At 40.2% G+C, this 19,042-nt stretch overlaps 1 protein-coding gene across 2 annotated transcripts in view; it reads right to left on the bottom strand.

Moving 5' to 3' along the window:
* The window catches only part of ANTXR1 (ANTXR cell adhesion molecule 1), a 219,151-nt gene that overhangs the window by 131,005 nt on the left and 69,104 nt on the right, over window positions 1–19,042 (bottom strand). For both annotated transcript variants that reach the window (XM_070572461.1, XM_070572462.1), the window contains exons 9-10: window positions 14,330–14,390; window positions 3,246–3,344 (exon numbers count right to left, since the gene is read on the bottom strand). In XM_070572461.1, coding sequence (XP_070428562.1) covers window positions 3,246–3,344; window positions 14,330–14,390 — 160 coding nt within the window. The remainder of the gene's footprint in view (window positions 1–3,245; window positions 3,345–14,329; window positions 14,391–19,042) is intronic.

A 19,042-nucleotide genomic window follows, 5' to 3' on the forward strand; every position in this document is an offset into this window, starting at 1 on the left:
TTTGGGGTTAGTTTCCTGACTTGGAACTTCTGTATCATGTGGGTGGTATACCATCTTACCTTTATTCCCCTGCCTGCCCCCTTGAGTCACACTGAGCAGCTTTTCCAGTCTCCATTTAATGTGTGGTGCAGCATTATGAAGCCTGATTTCTGCATGCGGCTCTGCTCTTGCCTGCTGCCTTGCACAGGCTGGTGTCCTGTACCTGCATCGGCATCAGGAGCACCATGTGCAGACCCCCAGGCCTGGAGCCCCAACAGCTTCACTTCCTGCTTAAATGTTATATTCACCTTTTTGTTTCCTGTACCCAAGGGTTTCCTCCACATTTCTTTCAGCAAGGCCACATGTTACTATTCTTAAAATCATATTCTATCCAGAATTTCTGAATCTATTATATTGACCACAAGTCCAGAAATTGTTTTAGATTTATGGTTTTTTTTGAGGAAGTTTAGCCCTAAGCTAACTACTGCCAATCCTCCTCTTTTTGCTGAGGAAGACTGGCCCTGAGCTAACATCCATGCCCATCTTCCTCTGCTTTATACGAGGGACGCCTACCACAGCATAGCTTATCCAGTGGTGCCACGTCCACACCCAGGATCCGAACTGGCAAATCCCGGGCTGCGAATCTGAATGTGTACATTTAACTGCTGTGCTATGGGCTGGCCCCTGTTTTAGATTTCTAAGTGGTTGATTCATTGATTTTATTTTTAAGCAAAGGCAATGAAAACGGGAGAGAAGTAGGTATTAACCTTTGCTTTTTATTTTCTCATTATATTTATCATCTAAGAACATATTGAAATGATTTCTACTTTTTGGCATTAATATGTTGGTGTTTTATTTGTGTCTCAGTATAATAAGTGTTTCAGGATGTTCATAGCCATTTAAAAAGGTATATAGTATATATCTGCTCTATATCTTTAATTTTTTTATTATTCATTTAAAGACTCAGAAAGTCATGTTAATATCTTCCACTATAAATATAATTTTTCAATTTGTTCTTTTATGTTTAACAGTTTTGCTGCATATAATCTGCTATTGTATTATTTGTTGAAGACTCTGAGGCCTGTATCATGTTTGAACTGGCTGGAGCCACACTGGCCTTAAGTTTCACTACTGGGCCTTCAATTAGTCTTTTTCTGATTAATAATGATACTTATATTCTTTTTTACTACAAAATGCAAGGCAGCATTTAGGAAAAAAATCTTGGAAGAGGAAATATATACTATAAAAATGAAAGTAGATAACATTTTAAAACTTGGGATGTAGAGGGGAGGAAGAAGAATGGGAGAAGCAAAAATCCATTTATTTTATTTTACAGAAACAAGTCAACAGAAACTGTTACATTCATAAGGATGTTAGGCAAATGAAGATTTGAATATGTTACATTTTAAAATTTATTTATCTTTTCTGTCCTCCATACTTTCTTGCTTATATCATTCACTAAATGGAAATGAACAGGTGAATTAAGAAATGAAGGATAAGTGTTTTTTCAAATTCCAGTATTTCCCTCTTAGAATATTTTTAATAACTGTATATTTGAGTTTAGGAGTGTTGCTTGCAGCTCACAATATGGTTGCGTCACTGCCTCCCTCTTCTCCAAATGCTTCCAGCACAGTTAGGTTTGTGGTTGAAGCAAAATCCCTACCCCAACAGCCTTTCTTTCTTTCTGAATATGAATGAGGTGGAGAGCCTGTGCAAGTATATATTAGGAAAGGAAGGGAAGAGGGAGAAAGAAGATGAAGTGGTTTCCCAAGAAATAAAATTTCAAGGAGAAGTTGGAAAATAGGCCTTCAAAATGTCACTCTACAAATCCAAAGTAAACTTGCATTTCCTGTTATCCTAACACAGCATCTTGTGTAACCTTTCAAGCCATGGCAACACTACACCTCATTTCCATTCATCTTCAGAGAGGGGTTGGGTCCAAAGGCTTGCCTGCCTGGGAAGTCTTCTTGGGAAGGTGTTGATGTCTTTGAGTTTAACCCTCAGGAGTTTCTTATCTTAGATTTGAGATTGTGGTTAACAAGAGAGGGAAGGCAGACTTGAGCAACACCACAACTGAAAGAGGAGAAAAAGGAAGAACTCTGTAGAGGACGCCTGTCCGGCTTCCACACTGTGACTACTCGGGGATATTTCAAAATGTTTTCAAATAGCGTGTACTTTCTGGATACATGAGAGCATTTCCAAGTATGAGGAAAACTAACTGAATGCTTCAAACGTCTGGAGTTATGCCAAGGCCAGGAATTCCAGATGTTTGTAAAGAAGCCATTGCCTATCTCTGTTTAAATATGGAAGGGGGTTTTAAGATGTTAAGGAGGGGAAAAAGGCATATCCCTCAATTCTTCCTTTTTAAAAACAAGGTGGTACCTACTCCATAAGCCTGTCAGGAGGACGAGACTAGTGTGAGTGGTTTGTCAATAGACATGAGGATCCGCCCTGTCCTCCTGGCTCTTTCTACCTCTCAGGGCTGTTGTGGCAAAAAGACGTGAAACATTTAAAGGGACAAAGCACTATAGAAAATGCATTATTTTATTACGGTTTGTCACTGCAGATACTGAATCAATAATCATCTGTGTGATGGATGCCAGATGTAAATAATAACCAGGGCTCCTGGCCATGTGCCTCCCATAATGGGTCTTCCTCATCCCTCCTGGACAGCGACATGAATCACATATGCCTTTAAATGAAGAACTTCCCTGCTACAAATGTCTTGTGAAAGTGCCAGTGTTATGATAATTCATTTTTCGCATGAAATGTACTTAGTTTTACTTCCATATTCCTGTATTTCATGTTAGGTATTCACCACGATGAGAGTTTCTTGGCTACTCCAAGCAAGAATCATCCAGATTGAAAAAAAATTCCAGAATCTACACATGTAAGCTTAACAGTTTGGCTTTTGGTTTAGTCAGAATTGATACATTTAGACCATCTACTTTTCAATCTTGTGCTTGAGAGTCCCCAATATTTCGTTAAGGAACATCAAGCGTCATAAGCCCTAACCTGCTAGTGCCGGCACGGCCACCTGAAAGTAACTTAGCACACGTGTTGGCGGACTGGGAAACAAGTACCCTGTGCCTTTCCTGATGGGAAACAAGGGCGCTGTAGGGGCTAGCTATGCCCTTGCTGGAGGCCTTTCCAGGAGGGAAGACCCTTCTCTGAACGGTCCCATGTGTGGCCTTACTGGAAGACCAGGCTGGGAATGCCCTTCCCTGAAGCAAGCTGAAGAAACCACAAATTCTGCAAGGACTTACTGAGAGTGACTGACTCGTTGATCTTGAAGCTGCAGAGGACTCTGTCCACGTTGCGGGCGTGTCGGAAGCCGTTTCCTCTCACGACGACTTGAAACGATTCTGAAATGAACAATGATGAGACACGTTATTTGACTGCAGACCACTAACCTTAAGTTTCCCATCTGCCCTGACTTAGGGCATTTGTTAACTATTTCACCAGGCTTAAAATATTCAACAATTAGCTCAGGTTGGAAACCAAAAGCAACCATGGGGGTGCCTTTTACGATTTACCATCTCCTTCTCACTAGGCGTCCCCTGAGGAAGGCACACAGCTTCTTGCTTTGAATTCCCACCTTCTTGCCTCTGCTCTTGCTGTTCCCTCTAGCCCCCCGTTCCTCCCCTCTCTCTGTCATTCAAATGCGACCCATCTCTCAAGTCCTGGCAGTTTTAAAACAGTGATCTCTGCAGCCAGAAGGCCACAGGGGAGGGCTCTCCACTTCTTCAATCAACTCAACTCCTCTGTGTGTCTCTTTTGCATATTGGATGCCCCCAACAGGATTTCTTTAGAGCTCAAGGTGACTCACACTTTTTGAAAACCACTGCCTTATGGCATTCACAGTCTGTCCTGAACAATGTAGCCTGTGATTATGCACTGTCCAGTGTTGTTCTTTATTCTTTTCTTCCACAACTAGAAAGCATTCCTTTAGGTTGGTCATTGTTGGATACTGCTCGGCCCTCCTGTCTCTGCTGGGCACACAGCAGTCATATCTAGTGTTATGTAGGAATAACTGTACTTAATGACAAATCAAAGTCTTGCTTTTTGGTGGCCAGTTGTCAAGCATTACCTGTTTGACCTGACGTTGGCCCCTTAGTGTCGCTGGTCCTCATTTTTCCCTGAATAGAAGAGACAGTATATCTTGCCGGTCTCTAGCTCTGCATGTTAATTTCACATTGGCATAGCGCATGTTGAACTAATAGATGTTAATAAGATCCTTACAAAGTAAAAATAATGATCTTTTACAAGAGTCTTACCAAGGGAAAAACCTAACTAATTAATTAGTTAAATGTTCAGGAATATTTGCATAAGTTTGATGGTAACTAATAGTCAATACTCCACTTTTATTTTTGTTATCCTTTTGTGTATAAAAATTGGAGCTTGGGATAATGCTGTGTGGCATAAAAAAAGAAATAGACTGAAAGTCAGAGGAAAAATGCAATATTTGTGGAAGTAAATCTTAAACTATAAATTGCTATTCAAATGGAGATTTTTGTTGGAAGAAGATTGGAATTAGACCACTAGCTTATGAGACTCTTCCAAACTTTAATAAACGTCATAAGCTTATGTCACCTTCATTCCCGGGAAACTAATGTAGAGATCATGTTTGTCAAGAGAAGAATAAGTGATGCTAAGTGCTCCCTGTGGGCCAAGCCCTGTGCTAAGTGTCATATGTGTCTGATGTCATTTAAACCTCACCACAACCCAGGGAGGTACCAATGAGAAAACTGAGCTTAGTGAGGTTAAGTAATTGTCCAGGATCACATGGCTAGCAGGTGTCAGAACCGGAAGTGGAATCCAGATCTGCAGGCATCAAATGCCATGCCCTTAGAACTCAGCCATTCTGCTCTTTATCATTATGCCAAAATGCATCCTCATTGTCTTGTGACCTATGACGAACTCAGAGATGGACGTTGTGATTTTTTTTAAAGCTTATTCTATTTTTATTTTAGGCAGGTTTGCCCATTTTGCAGAAAAGTGGAGCTGGCCTGGATGGGAAGCAAGGAACCAAAACCGAAGTAAAAGAACCCAGAGGTGCTGAAGGTGCCACCAAGAGGGCAAGTTTGAATAGAATGCTTCTTGGAAGTATAAAGGACCTTAACAATATGGAAATTGAGATTTTGACATTTTAAATGACTTGTCCAAGGTCATGAAATTACTAAGAAGCAAAACTGGAACTCGTATCCAAGTGTTTGTTGCCTTAGTGTCGAACTACGTTAACTAAGGTCACGGGCAAATGGCTTTTCAGGACCATAAGTCCTACGAGTGTTAAGGGTTTATAAATGCATGTTGATGCTTATATGTGATTCTAAGTTTAGAAGGATGGACTTAATAGTTTTCTTTAAAGTCTGCCTGGCAGGGGACCGATGATGCAGTTGGTTCAACAAGCATTTCATTAAGTGTCAAGCACTGTGGAAGAATCTTATTGTATCTTATTTACTCAGTTAAGCCTATAGAAACCTATTTCTATTTTTAGTTTGAATGCTAGACATCCAGAAATCTGCTGTTGGACACTTTTGCTGATTCAAAATGTTTTCTGCCTCATTGCTGTTTCTAGTTCTCTTGTTTTCTTAAAGAACAGTGGAAGGAGAGAAGACTCTGGAAACGCAGGCGGCATGCCAAGGTCTCTTCTCTAACACCATGTTCTAGCATTACCACCTCAGATGCTGAGTCCTCTATAAAAGAGGCTGCCCGCATGTCTGCTCGGCCCTGCCTTGGGGTGTTTAGGAAGAAAGACAGCAGGAATCCATGATGTGGTCATGTGGAAACCAAACAATTTAACCCCTTAGGCCTGGGGGGAAGATGGAAGCAATGATGTTGTGGTAAGCATAGCAGAGCAGAGGAGAGCTCCCACCCTGCCTGGCACAGTTTCTGGGTCAGTGCGCACATTTGGTTTCCAGAAGAGCCCGGACATCTGACCTTGCAGCCGGACTGGAATGTCAGCTCTTCACACATAGAAGTTATGTAACAAAACCCTGTCAAATGAACCCACCAGCAAGTGAGAACAGGGACACACCAGAACCAGGGCATAGCGATTTTACTCCTTTTATGCACAAAGCCCCAAACCTACCTTTCACAACATGTATAGTTAAGTGTTTGTAGGCAATTTGCACGTTGGGTTACAGCTCTTACAAGAAGTGCCTAAAGACTGTAGAGTTTTAGGGAGAAATTTCTACTTGAAAATTATCTTTAATCTAATCTTTTAAGATACATATTTTTAAAGGTATCTTTAAGACATATGTTCATTATGATTCTTTTGTCACTCTTATTCTCAATTATAATTTAAGCCTCCTGATCGTAGAGGCTATCTTTTCTACTTCTTCAGAATTTTTGACTGTGCCCAACCCAGGGCTGAGACAGTCTCAGTATAAGCTCATTGAATGAAGAAATAAGTGACAAACATTGATATAGGAAGGGAATAAAGGGCAAAAAATAGTGGTCATTTATTCAGGTACCAGTCAGGTTTAATTCTGTTTATTTTCTGAGGCTTAATAAGGTCAATGAATGAAAAGATGCTCATCATTAGCCATTAGGGAAATGCAAATCAAAACCGCAACGAGATACCACTCCATACTCACTTGAATGGTATAATAAAAGAGATGGATGCTAACAAGTGTTGGTGAAGAAATTAGAACCCTCATACATTGCTGGTGGGAATGTAAAATGGTGCAGCTGTTTTGTAAAATAGTTTGGTAATTCCTCAAAAAGTTAAACATATCCACCCCTAGGTATATATCCAAGAGAACTGAAAATGTATGTCTACAGAAAACTCGTATGTGTGTGTTCACAGTAGCATTATTCATAGTAGCCCAAAAGTGGAAACAACCCAAATGTCTATCAACTGATGACTATGGCATTCAATACAATGGAATATCATTCACCCATAAAAATAATCAAGTTTTGGCACATGCTGTGACATGGATGAATTTTGAAAATGTTATGCTAAATGAAAGCAGCCAGATAGGAAAGGCCACATGTTGTATGATTCCATTTATAATGAAAAGTCCAGATTAGCAAATCCATAGGGGCAGAAAATAGATTGGCAGTTGCCAGGGCTGGAGGGAGGAGAAAATGGGAGAGTGATTGCTTAATAGATATAGGGTTTCTTTGTAGGGTGATGAAAATATTCCGGAATTAGATAGTGGCTATGATTGTATAACTTTGTGAATATATTAAAAACCAATGAATTGTACTCTTTAAAAGGATGAATTTTATGGGATGTAAATTATAGCTCAATCGAAAAAAAGAAAAAAATTAAGGTCAGTGAATAATTTCACAAACATATTCCACTCTATTCCTTCCTTTTCTTTCTTTGTGTTTCTTTTTCTTTATTCTTTGTTTTTTTTTGAAATGTGGGAGACATAATTTTGAGCTGATCTCAATAAAGAATGCCTATCATTCACTGTATCTGAAAATAAGACACCTGTATATTCTCCATTTGCTCTGGCCCTCCAAGATTTTTGCACAAAATCATTGTTAGTGATATTTCATCTCGAGGGTGAGTTTGAATTTGCTCTCCTATTGGATGCTTACTGTGACACATAACATCTAAAATAGAATATAGAGAATAATGTATATTAAGTGCTTTCTGATGCCTAAATTATTCTAGAACTTTAAAATTTTTATAGCTATTTATTTATAACAGCTTTAGTGAGGTATAATTGACATACAATAACTTGCACATAAAGTGTGTAACTTGATAAGTTTTTACATAGGTATATAATCATGGGGCAATACCACAATCAAGTTAGTGAACAGGTCCACCATCCTCCAAAGTTGCCATATGCTCCTTTGTAATCTCTCCCTTCTCACTCCTGCCCACCTCCACTCCCAGGCAATCACTGATCTGCCCTCTGTCACTGTAGCGTAGTCAGCATTTTCTAGAATTTCATATAAATGGAATCATACAGTAAGTAATTTTTTTGTTTGGCTTCTTTTACTCAGCATAATTATTTTAAGACTCATTCATAATTATTTTGACATTTATGCCCAATCTATTCCTCTTTATTGCTGAGAACTATACATTGTATGGATAAGCCACAATTTGTTTATCCATTTACCTGTTGATAAACATTTGAGTTGCTCAGTTTTTGGCTATTAAAAACAGAGCTGTTACAGACATTTGTGTGCAAGTCTTTGTCTGGACATAGATTTCCTTTTCTCTGGGGTAAATACCTAGGAGTAAAATGGCCAGGTTGTATAGTAGGTACTTGTTTAATTTTTTAGGAAACTGATAAAGCTGTTTTCCAAAGTGATTGTGTCATTTTACATTCCCGCCAACAGTGTATGAGAGTTCTTCCTCCAAATAGAAATATCTTTAAGTGAAAAAGAAGACCGAGCAGAGAATTAAACAATCCATTCAGAAAGAGCGCCCAAGGGCCAAGCACGAGCGCTTTGAAAAGTAATGAAAAGACAAAGAAACGAAACCACTATTTGATGTTGCTTAAATGTGTCTGTTTTAAGCATCTAATTTCCAAATGGTAAACACGAAGCTTAAAACTACCTTCCTTTTGTGTTAACTCACCCAGTTTTATTATAAACAGTGGGAAGCAACGCAGTAAGAATAATGCAGCTGCTTCTGAAATGACAATGTGAGGAACTAATTATAACTTCCTTCCATTTCTGGAGCACAAAAACTTCAAATGAAAGTAGCTGGCAGGTTGCATACGATTCCAATTAGTTCCTTCCTGGAGTATTTGATTACATAGTACACTGCGAGCTGTTCAAGTTTGAGGCCAAATGAGTGTGACCAGAGGAAAACTGTGCTTAGGAAAAAGGGTGCATTTCTCAGAGGGGAGCTAAACTAGGTAGGGCCAACCTAACAACGGGTCAATTCTCCTAATTACACAGAGGCTAATGTGTAAAGATATTTAATTAGGAACTTTTTAAAAGAGTCTATATTGGAAGGGAAGCAGAATTATTTAAATGCAGGTAATGTCAAAAGTGCTATAAAGGCTCTCCACACAGCAGGTAACTTCCTACATGTTTTAGAACGGGGACTGTAAATACAGAGACATAAGCACCATGCCAAATGTTCACCATGCTTGGCCTGAGCATTGGAGTGATAATAGGGAGTGGTAAGGAGTATGGTGAACTGGAAGGAGTACATGCTTCTCTGAAAGGGAAGTTATTCAGTCTCCAATAATCATTATCTTGCAATAATACAGCCCCAGCGTTGCTAGAGTTGATTTTTCAAGAATAGATGAAAATCTGAATTTTTCGGTGAAATCAGATTTTGAAATGTTAGCAATAAATTTTTTTTTTTTTTTAAATGCAGTGTGGATGAAAAAGGAACATATGTGCAGACCAGATAGCGTTTGTAGGCTAGGACTTTATAACCTCTGGGGGCAGGGGAGCTCTGGGAAGGCTCTTTCCCCAAACAGTTTCACCTAGGACAGTGAATGAAATTCTTTTTGATCAGAGTAGGTTAGATATTCTCCCCTCTCCCCACTAAGACTTCTTGTTAAAATGTAAAATAGTTTCAGGTTTACTTGCTTCTTCAGCTATTAAAAAATAATCAGCCATAAACACCTTAGCTGAAATAGAATTAAGTCTTTAGAAACTTAAAGTTGTAAAGGAGACCTCAAGGAGGATTTCTCTGGACAGATGGCATACGGTTACAGATGGCCATTCTGCTGTTGCTCACATGATTCTCAGGTGGGGAGCTCATCCTCTCCCTTGTTGGAAAGGTTTAGCTGTAAAAGTTGCACATATTACACCAAAATCTGCCTCCTTGAATTCCTCCCATCTTCTCCATGGTGGACTCCTAAAGCTATACATAGTAAGCCTAATAATTCCTTTCTGCAGGGGAATTCTCCAGATATCTGAAGATGCTCTGTGTCTCAATTCTTTGTCTAAATCTCTGTGGTTACTTCAGTCCTTCCTCATTCCAAAAGCATCTCATTCGTGCCCCCACTGTTCTCTGAGCAGATCTCTGCTCTAGCGCTTCACGCATGGTTTTGTAATTTATCTGAACATATGACTATCTCTCAGAGCAGACTGCGAGTTGCATGGGAGTTGGGAGCATGCCCTATGCATTTTTGTGTCATATCTTTTCACACTGCTTGGCCCGTGGTAGTCATTAAGAATTGATGGAAAGAAAGAAGTGAAGGAAGGAAGGAAGAAAGGAAGAAAGAGGGGAGGAAGGAAAAGAGGAAATAAAAAAGCAAGGAATGAAGAAGGAAATGAAAGAAAGGAAGGAAGAAAGAGTCAGTGAGTGAGTTTTTTCCCCTCTTCTTATTTTTTTCTTTTACAGAAAGGCAGCCTGCCACACACAGGGCTTCATTTGGATGTGTCCGGGGTCTGGAAAATTTGACTATCCTACGCTCTCTATAAATGCACCTTCAGAGCTTGTTTGAAGGTTCGAGCAGAGAGCACAGCCACTGGTATACCCTTGACCGAAAAGCGGTCTTCCTCTGGGGAAGGTTATCCTCTTCCACTGGGCCTGCAGCTTTGGGAGGGACACACGTGGAGTGGTGAGGGAGGAAGGGGACACCTGGCTAGCCAGCCAGATCAGCCAAATCACCCCTAGCAATCAATGGGGTAGCAGAGGTCGCAGCCAGATTGCCCTCACATCCTGAATGAGTTATTAATAAAGTTTCCAGATCCATCACCTCTTCTCCTTTGGATCTGCCTTTGTCAATGCCAATCTTAAAATGTGGGACTTGGGACCATGGTCTGAACCTGGAATAGTAGGACACGGAATTAATTCTCTTGACCTGGACACTGGATGGCTGTTGATGTACCCTGAGATTGTGCCAGCTTGTTTTTGGTCAGAGGCCTTCTTGTTGGTTATCAAAATAGCTACGATTATGTTTTTTCTGTTTCCCTGCACGAGCTGTTACTAAGGCAGCTTTTCCTTAACCTGCTTGGATGTGAAATTGGCTATTAGAACCCAAGCTCAACATTTTATGTTTGTCCCATTACACTTCACCCTGTTATTTGCAGCCCAACATATAGAGATCTGCACTGGATCTGTTTTATTGTCCACCCAGTGCATTATCTTGCTGCCTCTCAGAGCTCAGTTTCCTGACAGAACCATGGCTGTTGCTGAGCTGTTGGTGATTGCAAGCTGAGATCACTGTCTTGGGGGAACGCAACTGTCGGCAGAGAGTGTCTTGAGCAGACAGGCATGGGTGGGGCTCCACAGCAGGGGCTGCTCTGGGGGGCAAGGAAGGGAAGTAATTCACAGAGAGTGAAGGGAGGGGGCTGAGAGGGCAGGTGTTTGATGAAAGCCAATTCTACCTTCTTCACAGATCTCTCTAGGCCTCAGCCCCACCATTATACTTTAGAAATATGAACAATCAGTTATTTCCTTGTTTATTTCTCCTCCACCATATACTGAGTTAATTAACCATTTTGTGGGTACTCTGAACTCTATCAATGTTCTCCCCAACTTTCTTTCAGTAGAGAAACATATAGAAGTGTTTTTCTCATCTAGGTATGATGCTATCAACATCACGATTCTCATATTGACCTTCGATCCTTATTAAAATGATATTGATGAAAATAATGTTACCTTGTTTTATATAACAGTTTACACTTTTCAGAGCACTTTCACATAAACCCCTGGGTCCTCGCTGAGTCTAATGAAAACCACAGAGGGGGTATGCCAAGGTCTACTTGACAGGAGTCCATAGCCATGGACAGTGAAATGGGTTCCAGTGCTTCAGGAAAGCCATGCTTTCTCCAGAGAACGACCAGCAATAGACCTTCAAGCAAACCCACGGAAGAGCTTTTGGTGTCAGGATATCTTTTGGAAGTTTCATTTTTTTCTTAGTAAAGTTATTCTCTAATCAGCATGTTTTAACCCTTATGATTCTAACTCAAGAGAGATGGGAGCCTGCCTTTTCAAAACTTAGGGCTAGCTTCCATCGTGTTTTGTATTAATCTTTTTTCTAGAAGAAATAAAAGAAATAGAATTGGATAATTTACAGCAATGCAGGACACTATTGTTTGTCCAAAAAAATATGTAATATTGCACATAAGCCAGAGATTTAAAAAATATCTAAAGAAAGATTCTTTGGATTGGATTTATTAAAGATTTGTCTATTTTATTGGCTCTACCAAAGAAACAGCTTTTAGAATAATTTATCAGTTGAACTGCTTTAATTTGTTTAAATTTATTAGTGCATTTTAATCTTTTTCCTGTATTTTTCTTAGTTTTTTAAAAATATCTTTTACTTTATTTATTTTTCTTTTCCATTTAAAAGAAACATATCAAAATCTATAAATTTGCTAGGATCAGAGCTTGTGGACCCTGATTTTCTGTATCATAGCCATTAAATTTATATATGTGGTCTTTCTATTGTCTTGAAGACTTCAATGGTATGTAAAGAAGATTTTGGTTTACTAATCTCTGATTCAAGAATTATTTTGTAAGATATTTTTCTCTTGTCCAAGTGGTTGAGATTGTGTTTTTATTTTGGCTTTGTTCTATCTTTGGCTATTAATTTCTAATTTTGCTTCATTTTAACTGGATATTTCAAAGGTATGATAACTTCTTAAGGTTAAGTGAGAAAAGTTAATAAGGGTCAAATAGGCAAAAACCAGTGCATTGTTTGTTGAAGGAATATAGGAATCAAAACATTCAGTCAACATTCATCGATCACCTATTAAAAGTGCAACATACTCTGGGAGTGGGAAGTGGAGAGAAATAAGATTCCTTCTCTGTCCTCAAGAACCCTACAGGAGAGGAATTCACTGTGCTAGTGAATTAACAGAAGTTGCATTCATTGTACTCAGACTTTCTGATGTGCTACAAGTTACAACACATCCAACGGGATGGCTAAACTGCAAGTCTGGGTTTTCTTCATGAACGAAATAAGTGCACAATTAAGGAACTCCCTGTTGTCTAACTGTTTAGAATGAAGGAACTATAAACATTGTGGAGGTGGATTTACCTTGAAGCTAACGAACTCCAGTTGAGGCTCTTCGCTACACAGATCCCTTACAGCCCTGGCACTGGGTTCATGAGGTCATATGCTTTTGTCAAATTTGCAAAGGCAAGATTTTCCAATTCCTTTTCTTAAAGAGATCCTCCTGGATCTATCCCTGTGGCAACCACATTTGTCTCTGTCATCCGTGTTACCAGATAGCAATTTATTTAAAGGTCAGTAGATAATCTCTGTTGACTGCTTTTCTCTGGGAAATTTACACATATCTCTGAATAGCTAATCATCAAGTATTGTTAGCAACTTTATATGTTTACATGTATACTTAATGCTTTGTTGTTGGCACATATCATTCAGGGCATCTAACTCCTTGAAAGTCTTTCAGCTGTTCTAAAATATAGCCAAGAAAGGAATAAAATTCTCAAGGAATTACCTCATTTATACCAACAAAATATGCCATAAAGAATTGAAATGTATAGTGTTTGAAAAGCCTGAAAGTTCTTCCTCAATGTTTAGTGCTTTGACGGGGTTGCATGATAAAATTTCTGTGATAAGTGGATAACTGGCACTTGGTATTTGGGGAAACTAGAAAGGTGATGTTAACAGTGAACTCTCAACAGCGAAAGATGTGATCTCCTGGAGGACAGGGACTCTGGGAGAGAATTCATCCTTCTTGTATCTCTGGCACCTAGCACAGTGCCTGGCATTCAGTAGGTACTTAACAATACTTTTTAAATGAAAGAAAGAAGAGTGATGGGAAACCATGAGGAATTATACGAAAAGAGCCAGCATGGTTGAAGTTTTAGGTAGTCTGTTACAACACAAAACAACAGCAACACCTCAATTTTGATCAGTTAGGAAATACTGGGACTCAGAGAAGGCTGATTCTTTATACAAGTAGAGGCTTTCTGTATTAATAACACAATTAGAATGGCGCTTTACTGGGAGGACTGGAGTTGACATCACCATTTTGTGAAGACTTGTAGATTGAACAATTAATTAAGATCAATATATTAATTACAGAGAGAGGCCACCACCAATTAAATAGCTAAATACATCAACATTTCAGGGGTGGCCTATGGTCTCTGTGATCATCTGGTATCTGTAGGGCTGCCATGAAGAAGAAGAGTTGGACCCCACTTCCATCCAAAGCGGGGTGTGGGTGGTGATGTGTGGGAGTCCAGAATTTCTGCAATACTCTGGTAATTAGCTCCCATGAAGGAGAGAATTTGGACAGACTTTCAAACAAATGACCTGTTGCTTCTTTCTTTTTGTTTTTCCCCAGAAGCAAATTTATTTAGCAATTTCTTCTCCTCTTTCTACCTTCCTTCTTCTTGCCCTGCCTCCCCTCCTCCCCACCAAAGAAGTAATCAGGTGATTTGAACTCAAAATATCATCATTTGTGTGAGAGCAATTAGCACTTAATTTCAGTTTACCTCCTGCACATATGGTGGATGGTTCAGCTGCTAGAATTTCAATGCAGGACTTCTTCAAAATCTAGGAGGAAAGGAAATCAAAAAGTCAAAGCACACCTATTTTGCTAAAACAGAGAAGTAGCGTTTTGATTTTAGCTGCCAAGATAGGAAGGTTCAAGGACGTTATGTTGTAGTGAGTAGGTGGATGGGGGTAACATTGGTACTAGCAGCGTTAATGTCAAACATCTAATGAGCCAGCATTGTGTTAGATGCTTCTGGGTGTCCCAAAAGGCAGAAGAATTATTCATTCATTTGTTATTTCGGCAGATATTTATGGGGTCTTTGATATGCCAATACTAGTTATGGAGAGGTTTAACATCTAGTCGGAGAAATGGAACTTACACTTGAAAAGGTAAATAACAATGCCGGTCCTATGTGGTAGGTGCAAGGGTCAAGGGGCGGAGGGTAGGAGCTACGGAGTTCATGGGGGAGATCCTTGGGCCTGGGATGCTGGGAAGGACTTCCTAGAAGAGGTGGGCGCTGAGGGCAGGAGTGGAGAGGAGAATTAGGGGAACATTAGGGTCTAGGGAGGGAACGGCATGAGCAAAGGTGAGAAAGTAGAAATACATAGACCTCTTTAGCTGGAACAAAAGGAGCTTAAAAAGTAGGAAAAAAAGAGTAATAATAGATAAAGCTGGGGAGAGGTAGGATGGAGATGGCCAACCTCCAGAGGAGATGCATTTTCAGATTACTCAGAGTTCCCTTTTTGTTAGAAAAGTCTGGAAAAATGTTGTGGGAGAGGGCTTTGCAGGCTGCTTGTTGTGCCCCATCTTCACGAGGACCCCCTAAGCCTTTGTTCAATGGAAATGTACTCTTTCCCCCAAATGAGAGTCTTGTAGGGCTGAGTGGAGAGTCTGGGGGAACGCCATGACCGCACAGGGAGTTAATAATGAAGACTCCTTCTGGCCAAAACAGGGTATCTGACTGGTAGGGTTTAAGCTTCTCTCCACCATTTATGAATCCCGCCTCTTGTTGAACATTGATTCTAAAATTTCAACCAAGCATTTTAAACAAGTGTAGAACACTGAGTTAATTTACCAAAGCAAACTCAGTATCTTCACTTGGGCCTTACTTAATTTGGAAATTGAGATGATTCAGAGGGCTGAAGAAAACCACTTCTCTATTTATGAAAGAAGCATTTGTTAAAGGAATTAATAGTGAAATTATAAAAGTTAAAGTCCGTGAAAGAAAAAAGCATCTTTTGGCATTGGGAAACACCTATTTCTTTGCATTGACATATTTATTTATATATGCTTTTTTGTTCCAGCTTAAGTGATACATACACTACAAGAGACATTCAAATAAAAGATACAATAAATTACAAATGAGGAGGAAATGGATTACAGGGAAAATAAGAGGAAGATGAAGTAAGGAGAATAGCATAGAAAAAAAGAGACTCTGAGGAGCTCATTTCCTTGCTAGGAGTGGCTCATGGATTTAGTTCTAAGCTTTCTAGTAGCAAATGAGGACAGACACTGTTTATGAGACTTTCAATTTGTCTCAGACTAAAAGCAAACCAGTTTCTCAGAAGAGATAATATTTACCCATTCCAGAGAGAAATCTGGGCGTCCTCATAGAGAAGCATTGTGAAAGAAAATGAACTTGCTTCAGAAAATCTTTATCTAATGTAGATGACAAAACATTCAAAAATATTCATTGAAACAAGTTCCCTCACAACCACATATTTTAGGTATCTCTATAAATCTGAAAGTCATAAGAAGCAGTTTTTCTTTTTTGACAATTCTAAAATTTAGAATTCCAGCTACTTATCTTGCCATTCCTTCTCATTTTTGTACAAGTTAGAGGTATTTTTGCACTTTGAGTCCTCTATTTGTTTTCAGCTTCCACCTGATTCCAGTTGTTTCTTTTTGTCAGCATTTGCCTTATTTCTTCTGCCTCCGGCTTACCCAGCCACCTCTGCCCACCTTAAACACAGGTGCAGCCTCGGTTCCCCTCTAGTCCCTGAGCCTGTTCCGATGGGAGCAGGAAGAGCATGCTCCAAACTCCCCACATTCCACGCCCAGCTCAGTTAGAGTCAGTGGTCCTCACACACCTGGCTCAGGGAGCTGGTATCACCACCGAGCTCCTGAGTTCCCTTCACTGCCATTCTGTCTTGGGATACGGACCCAAGGATATATCCTGGGCATCTGTGTTTCCCTGCTGGCTTCTCCATCCTCCCCTTTCCAATGGTTGATCCAGTCCTTAAGGTCCCCTGGGACTGGGGCGTGCCAGGATCCTGGTGTGCAGTGACTCATCCCAGATGACAACTGCTCTACCTGAATTGTGGTGACTGTCCACCCCCCACCCCCGAACTTGCTGCCACTGGGCTCTTCCAGCCGGAAAGGCCATCTCAGCCAGTGGTTGCTATGACTGAGGGAGGTAGCCACTACCTTCAACATGTCCTCAGGCACAAGTCTCCAAACAGGCCACACTGGAAGAAACAGAATTAACCCATATGGAGAAACTTATTAAATAGTGGCATTAGAACAAGACAAAGCTTTAAAAAATGTTTTAAGTAAAACTCCTCAGGCATTTGACATCCCTTAATAAATCACTTCATCATCCACAACTAAAGATTTCAAAACAGTCCAAGAATAGAAATTGAGCTATTGGAGCTATCTTGTCCCCATCCCCCAAACTCCACCAAAACACACAAGTGAAATTTTCACCCATGTAAGTTCCCGACTTTGAACCAATGTTTTTGAACCAACTCTAATACTTAACCAGGGGTCGGTAAAGGAAACATCCATGAATCTTTCACCACGAAGACACACTAGCAGATTTTGTCATAATAAACACATGCTGTATTATTCTCTCAAAGTGTCTGCAATTAGCTGATAAATCTAAGGAGTGTATGAAGGGCCAAAAAATGTCAGCCAAGAGCTGTGATTCAATCCAGTAAAAACACAGCTTTCCCAGTCTTAAGTTAAAACATCTGGAAGGGATGCATTGCAGCCAATAGAGTAAATTTTATCAGCGAGGGGGATGGGCAGGATTTGTCTGGGACTGTGGCTTCTGTTAGTTTGAAATGTCTGGTTTCAAGAGGTCGAAGTCACAGTGGCATTGAGTGGATTTGGGGGGTTCCCTTGGTTATTAGCAGCCCAGACTGTATGGTAATCAGTCTGTCTGGACTACAGCAGACAGCAGATCCGCTTAGGGACTGGAGACTGGATGGGGGTGGGGAGGTGGAGGGTCCCTCCCCCACTGGGGCAGTGGTAGCCATGGAGGAGGTGTGGACACAGCATTGGGAAATGCTGACAGGAAATCACCAAATGGAGTGGAAGGGACTCTCAGGGTCGGGGTGACATCCGAGGTGAGAGTATACTTGCCCTCCAAGGGAACTGGGTCAAGACTGCCACATGCCTCAAGTATAATCCCATGTGAGGAGGTGGGTCCTGGTCCTGGGCCTGTACCTACCTGACCTATGTTCCTTGACACATTCTTTAACCTTTCTGAACCCCAGTTTTGTAGAACAGCTTAACATACTGAGTAATAATAGCTTGGAATCTGGAATCGAATTGCTTGGGTCAACTCACTCATAAGCAGTGTGACCTTGGGCAAGTTCCATAAACTCTCTGGGTCTCTGTTTCCTCATTAGTAACAGTGGGGTCAGAAGAGTACCCACTGCCTGAGGTTGCTGAGTTGGAAAGATTAAATGAGATAATACAGGCAGATCCCATGGCACAGTGCCTGGAAGTCCTCAACTAATGGTAGCCATTGTTCTTAAGAACTTGGGCTCTGCAGACAGATAAGATAGATTTGGGCTCTAAACAGATTGATGTTCAAATCCAAACACCGCCACTTGCTGGCCATGTGGACTTAGACAACTTATTAAATTTCTGAATCTTAGTTTTTTTTCCTGTAGAATGGGAAAAAGAAAAATACTGATCTCAAAGGTGTGTATGATGATAAAATGAATAATAGACATGAGTACAGGGATATTTAGTTTGTAAAATCAATTGGTCTTAGGTGGTAAAATTCAAATTGGATTGGAGAGTGAGATCAAGGAAAACTGACAAGGTTTGGTCTTGGAGATGGAACCAGACAGATGCGATTGGTCAGTAGATAGTTACTTGACAATCCTTGGGCCGCCAGCCAACAAGTGCCCTTCGTAAGAATAAGCACCAAGAAATGCGCTCAGAACAACCTTAGTAGAAAAGCACTTAGGAGAATGTCTGACATATATATGGTTCTCAAACAATAGTAGCTGTTACCATTACTTTGTTATTACTACAGCTCCTATTACTACTCTTGGGCAAAGACAGTAGCTTATATATGCGTCTATTCTATCATCTACTATTGGCCTCGTGCTGAGTTATATTTGCTGAAAAAAACTCGAAAGATGGCTAATAATATTTTCCTGCCACCTTTTGGACAGGTTTCAAAAAGAAGATAGATGGGAAATCATGTTTGAAATCCATACAGAACTATATAAATGTAACGCGTTGCTACTGGTTGCTTTTACACACCTCATTAGATTGTTGGGGGAGTCAGAGAGGCAGCAGATGTCAAGGGACTTTTCCAAGTAATAAGAGCTATTTCATATATTTAAAGTGAAATCTATTGTGGACCAGTCCAGGTTGTATATAAGAGTTTATTTTTTTGGATTCTAAAAGCCTAAGATCCTTTCTCATGAAGTTCTCAATTTATGCAGAAATTTCTCAAGAATCCTTA

This window comes from Equus przewalskii, chromosome 14, assembly GCF_037783145.1.
Source record: "Equus przewalskii isolate Varuska chromosome 14, EquPr2, whole genome shotgun sequence".
In the NCBI taxonomy this organism is placed as follows: Eukaryota; Metazoa; Chordata; class Mammalia; order Perissodactyla; family Equidae; genus Equus; species Equus przewalskii.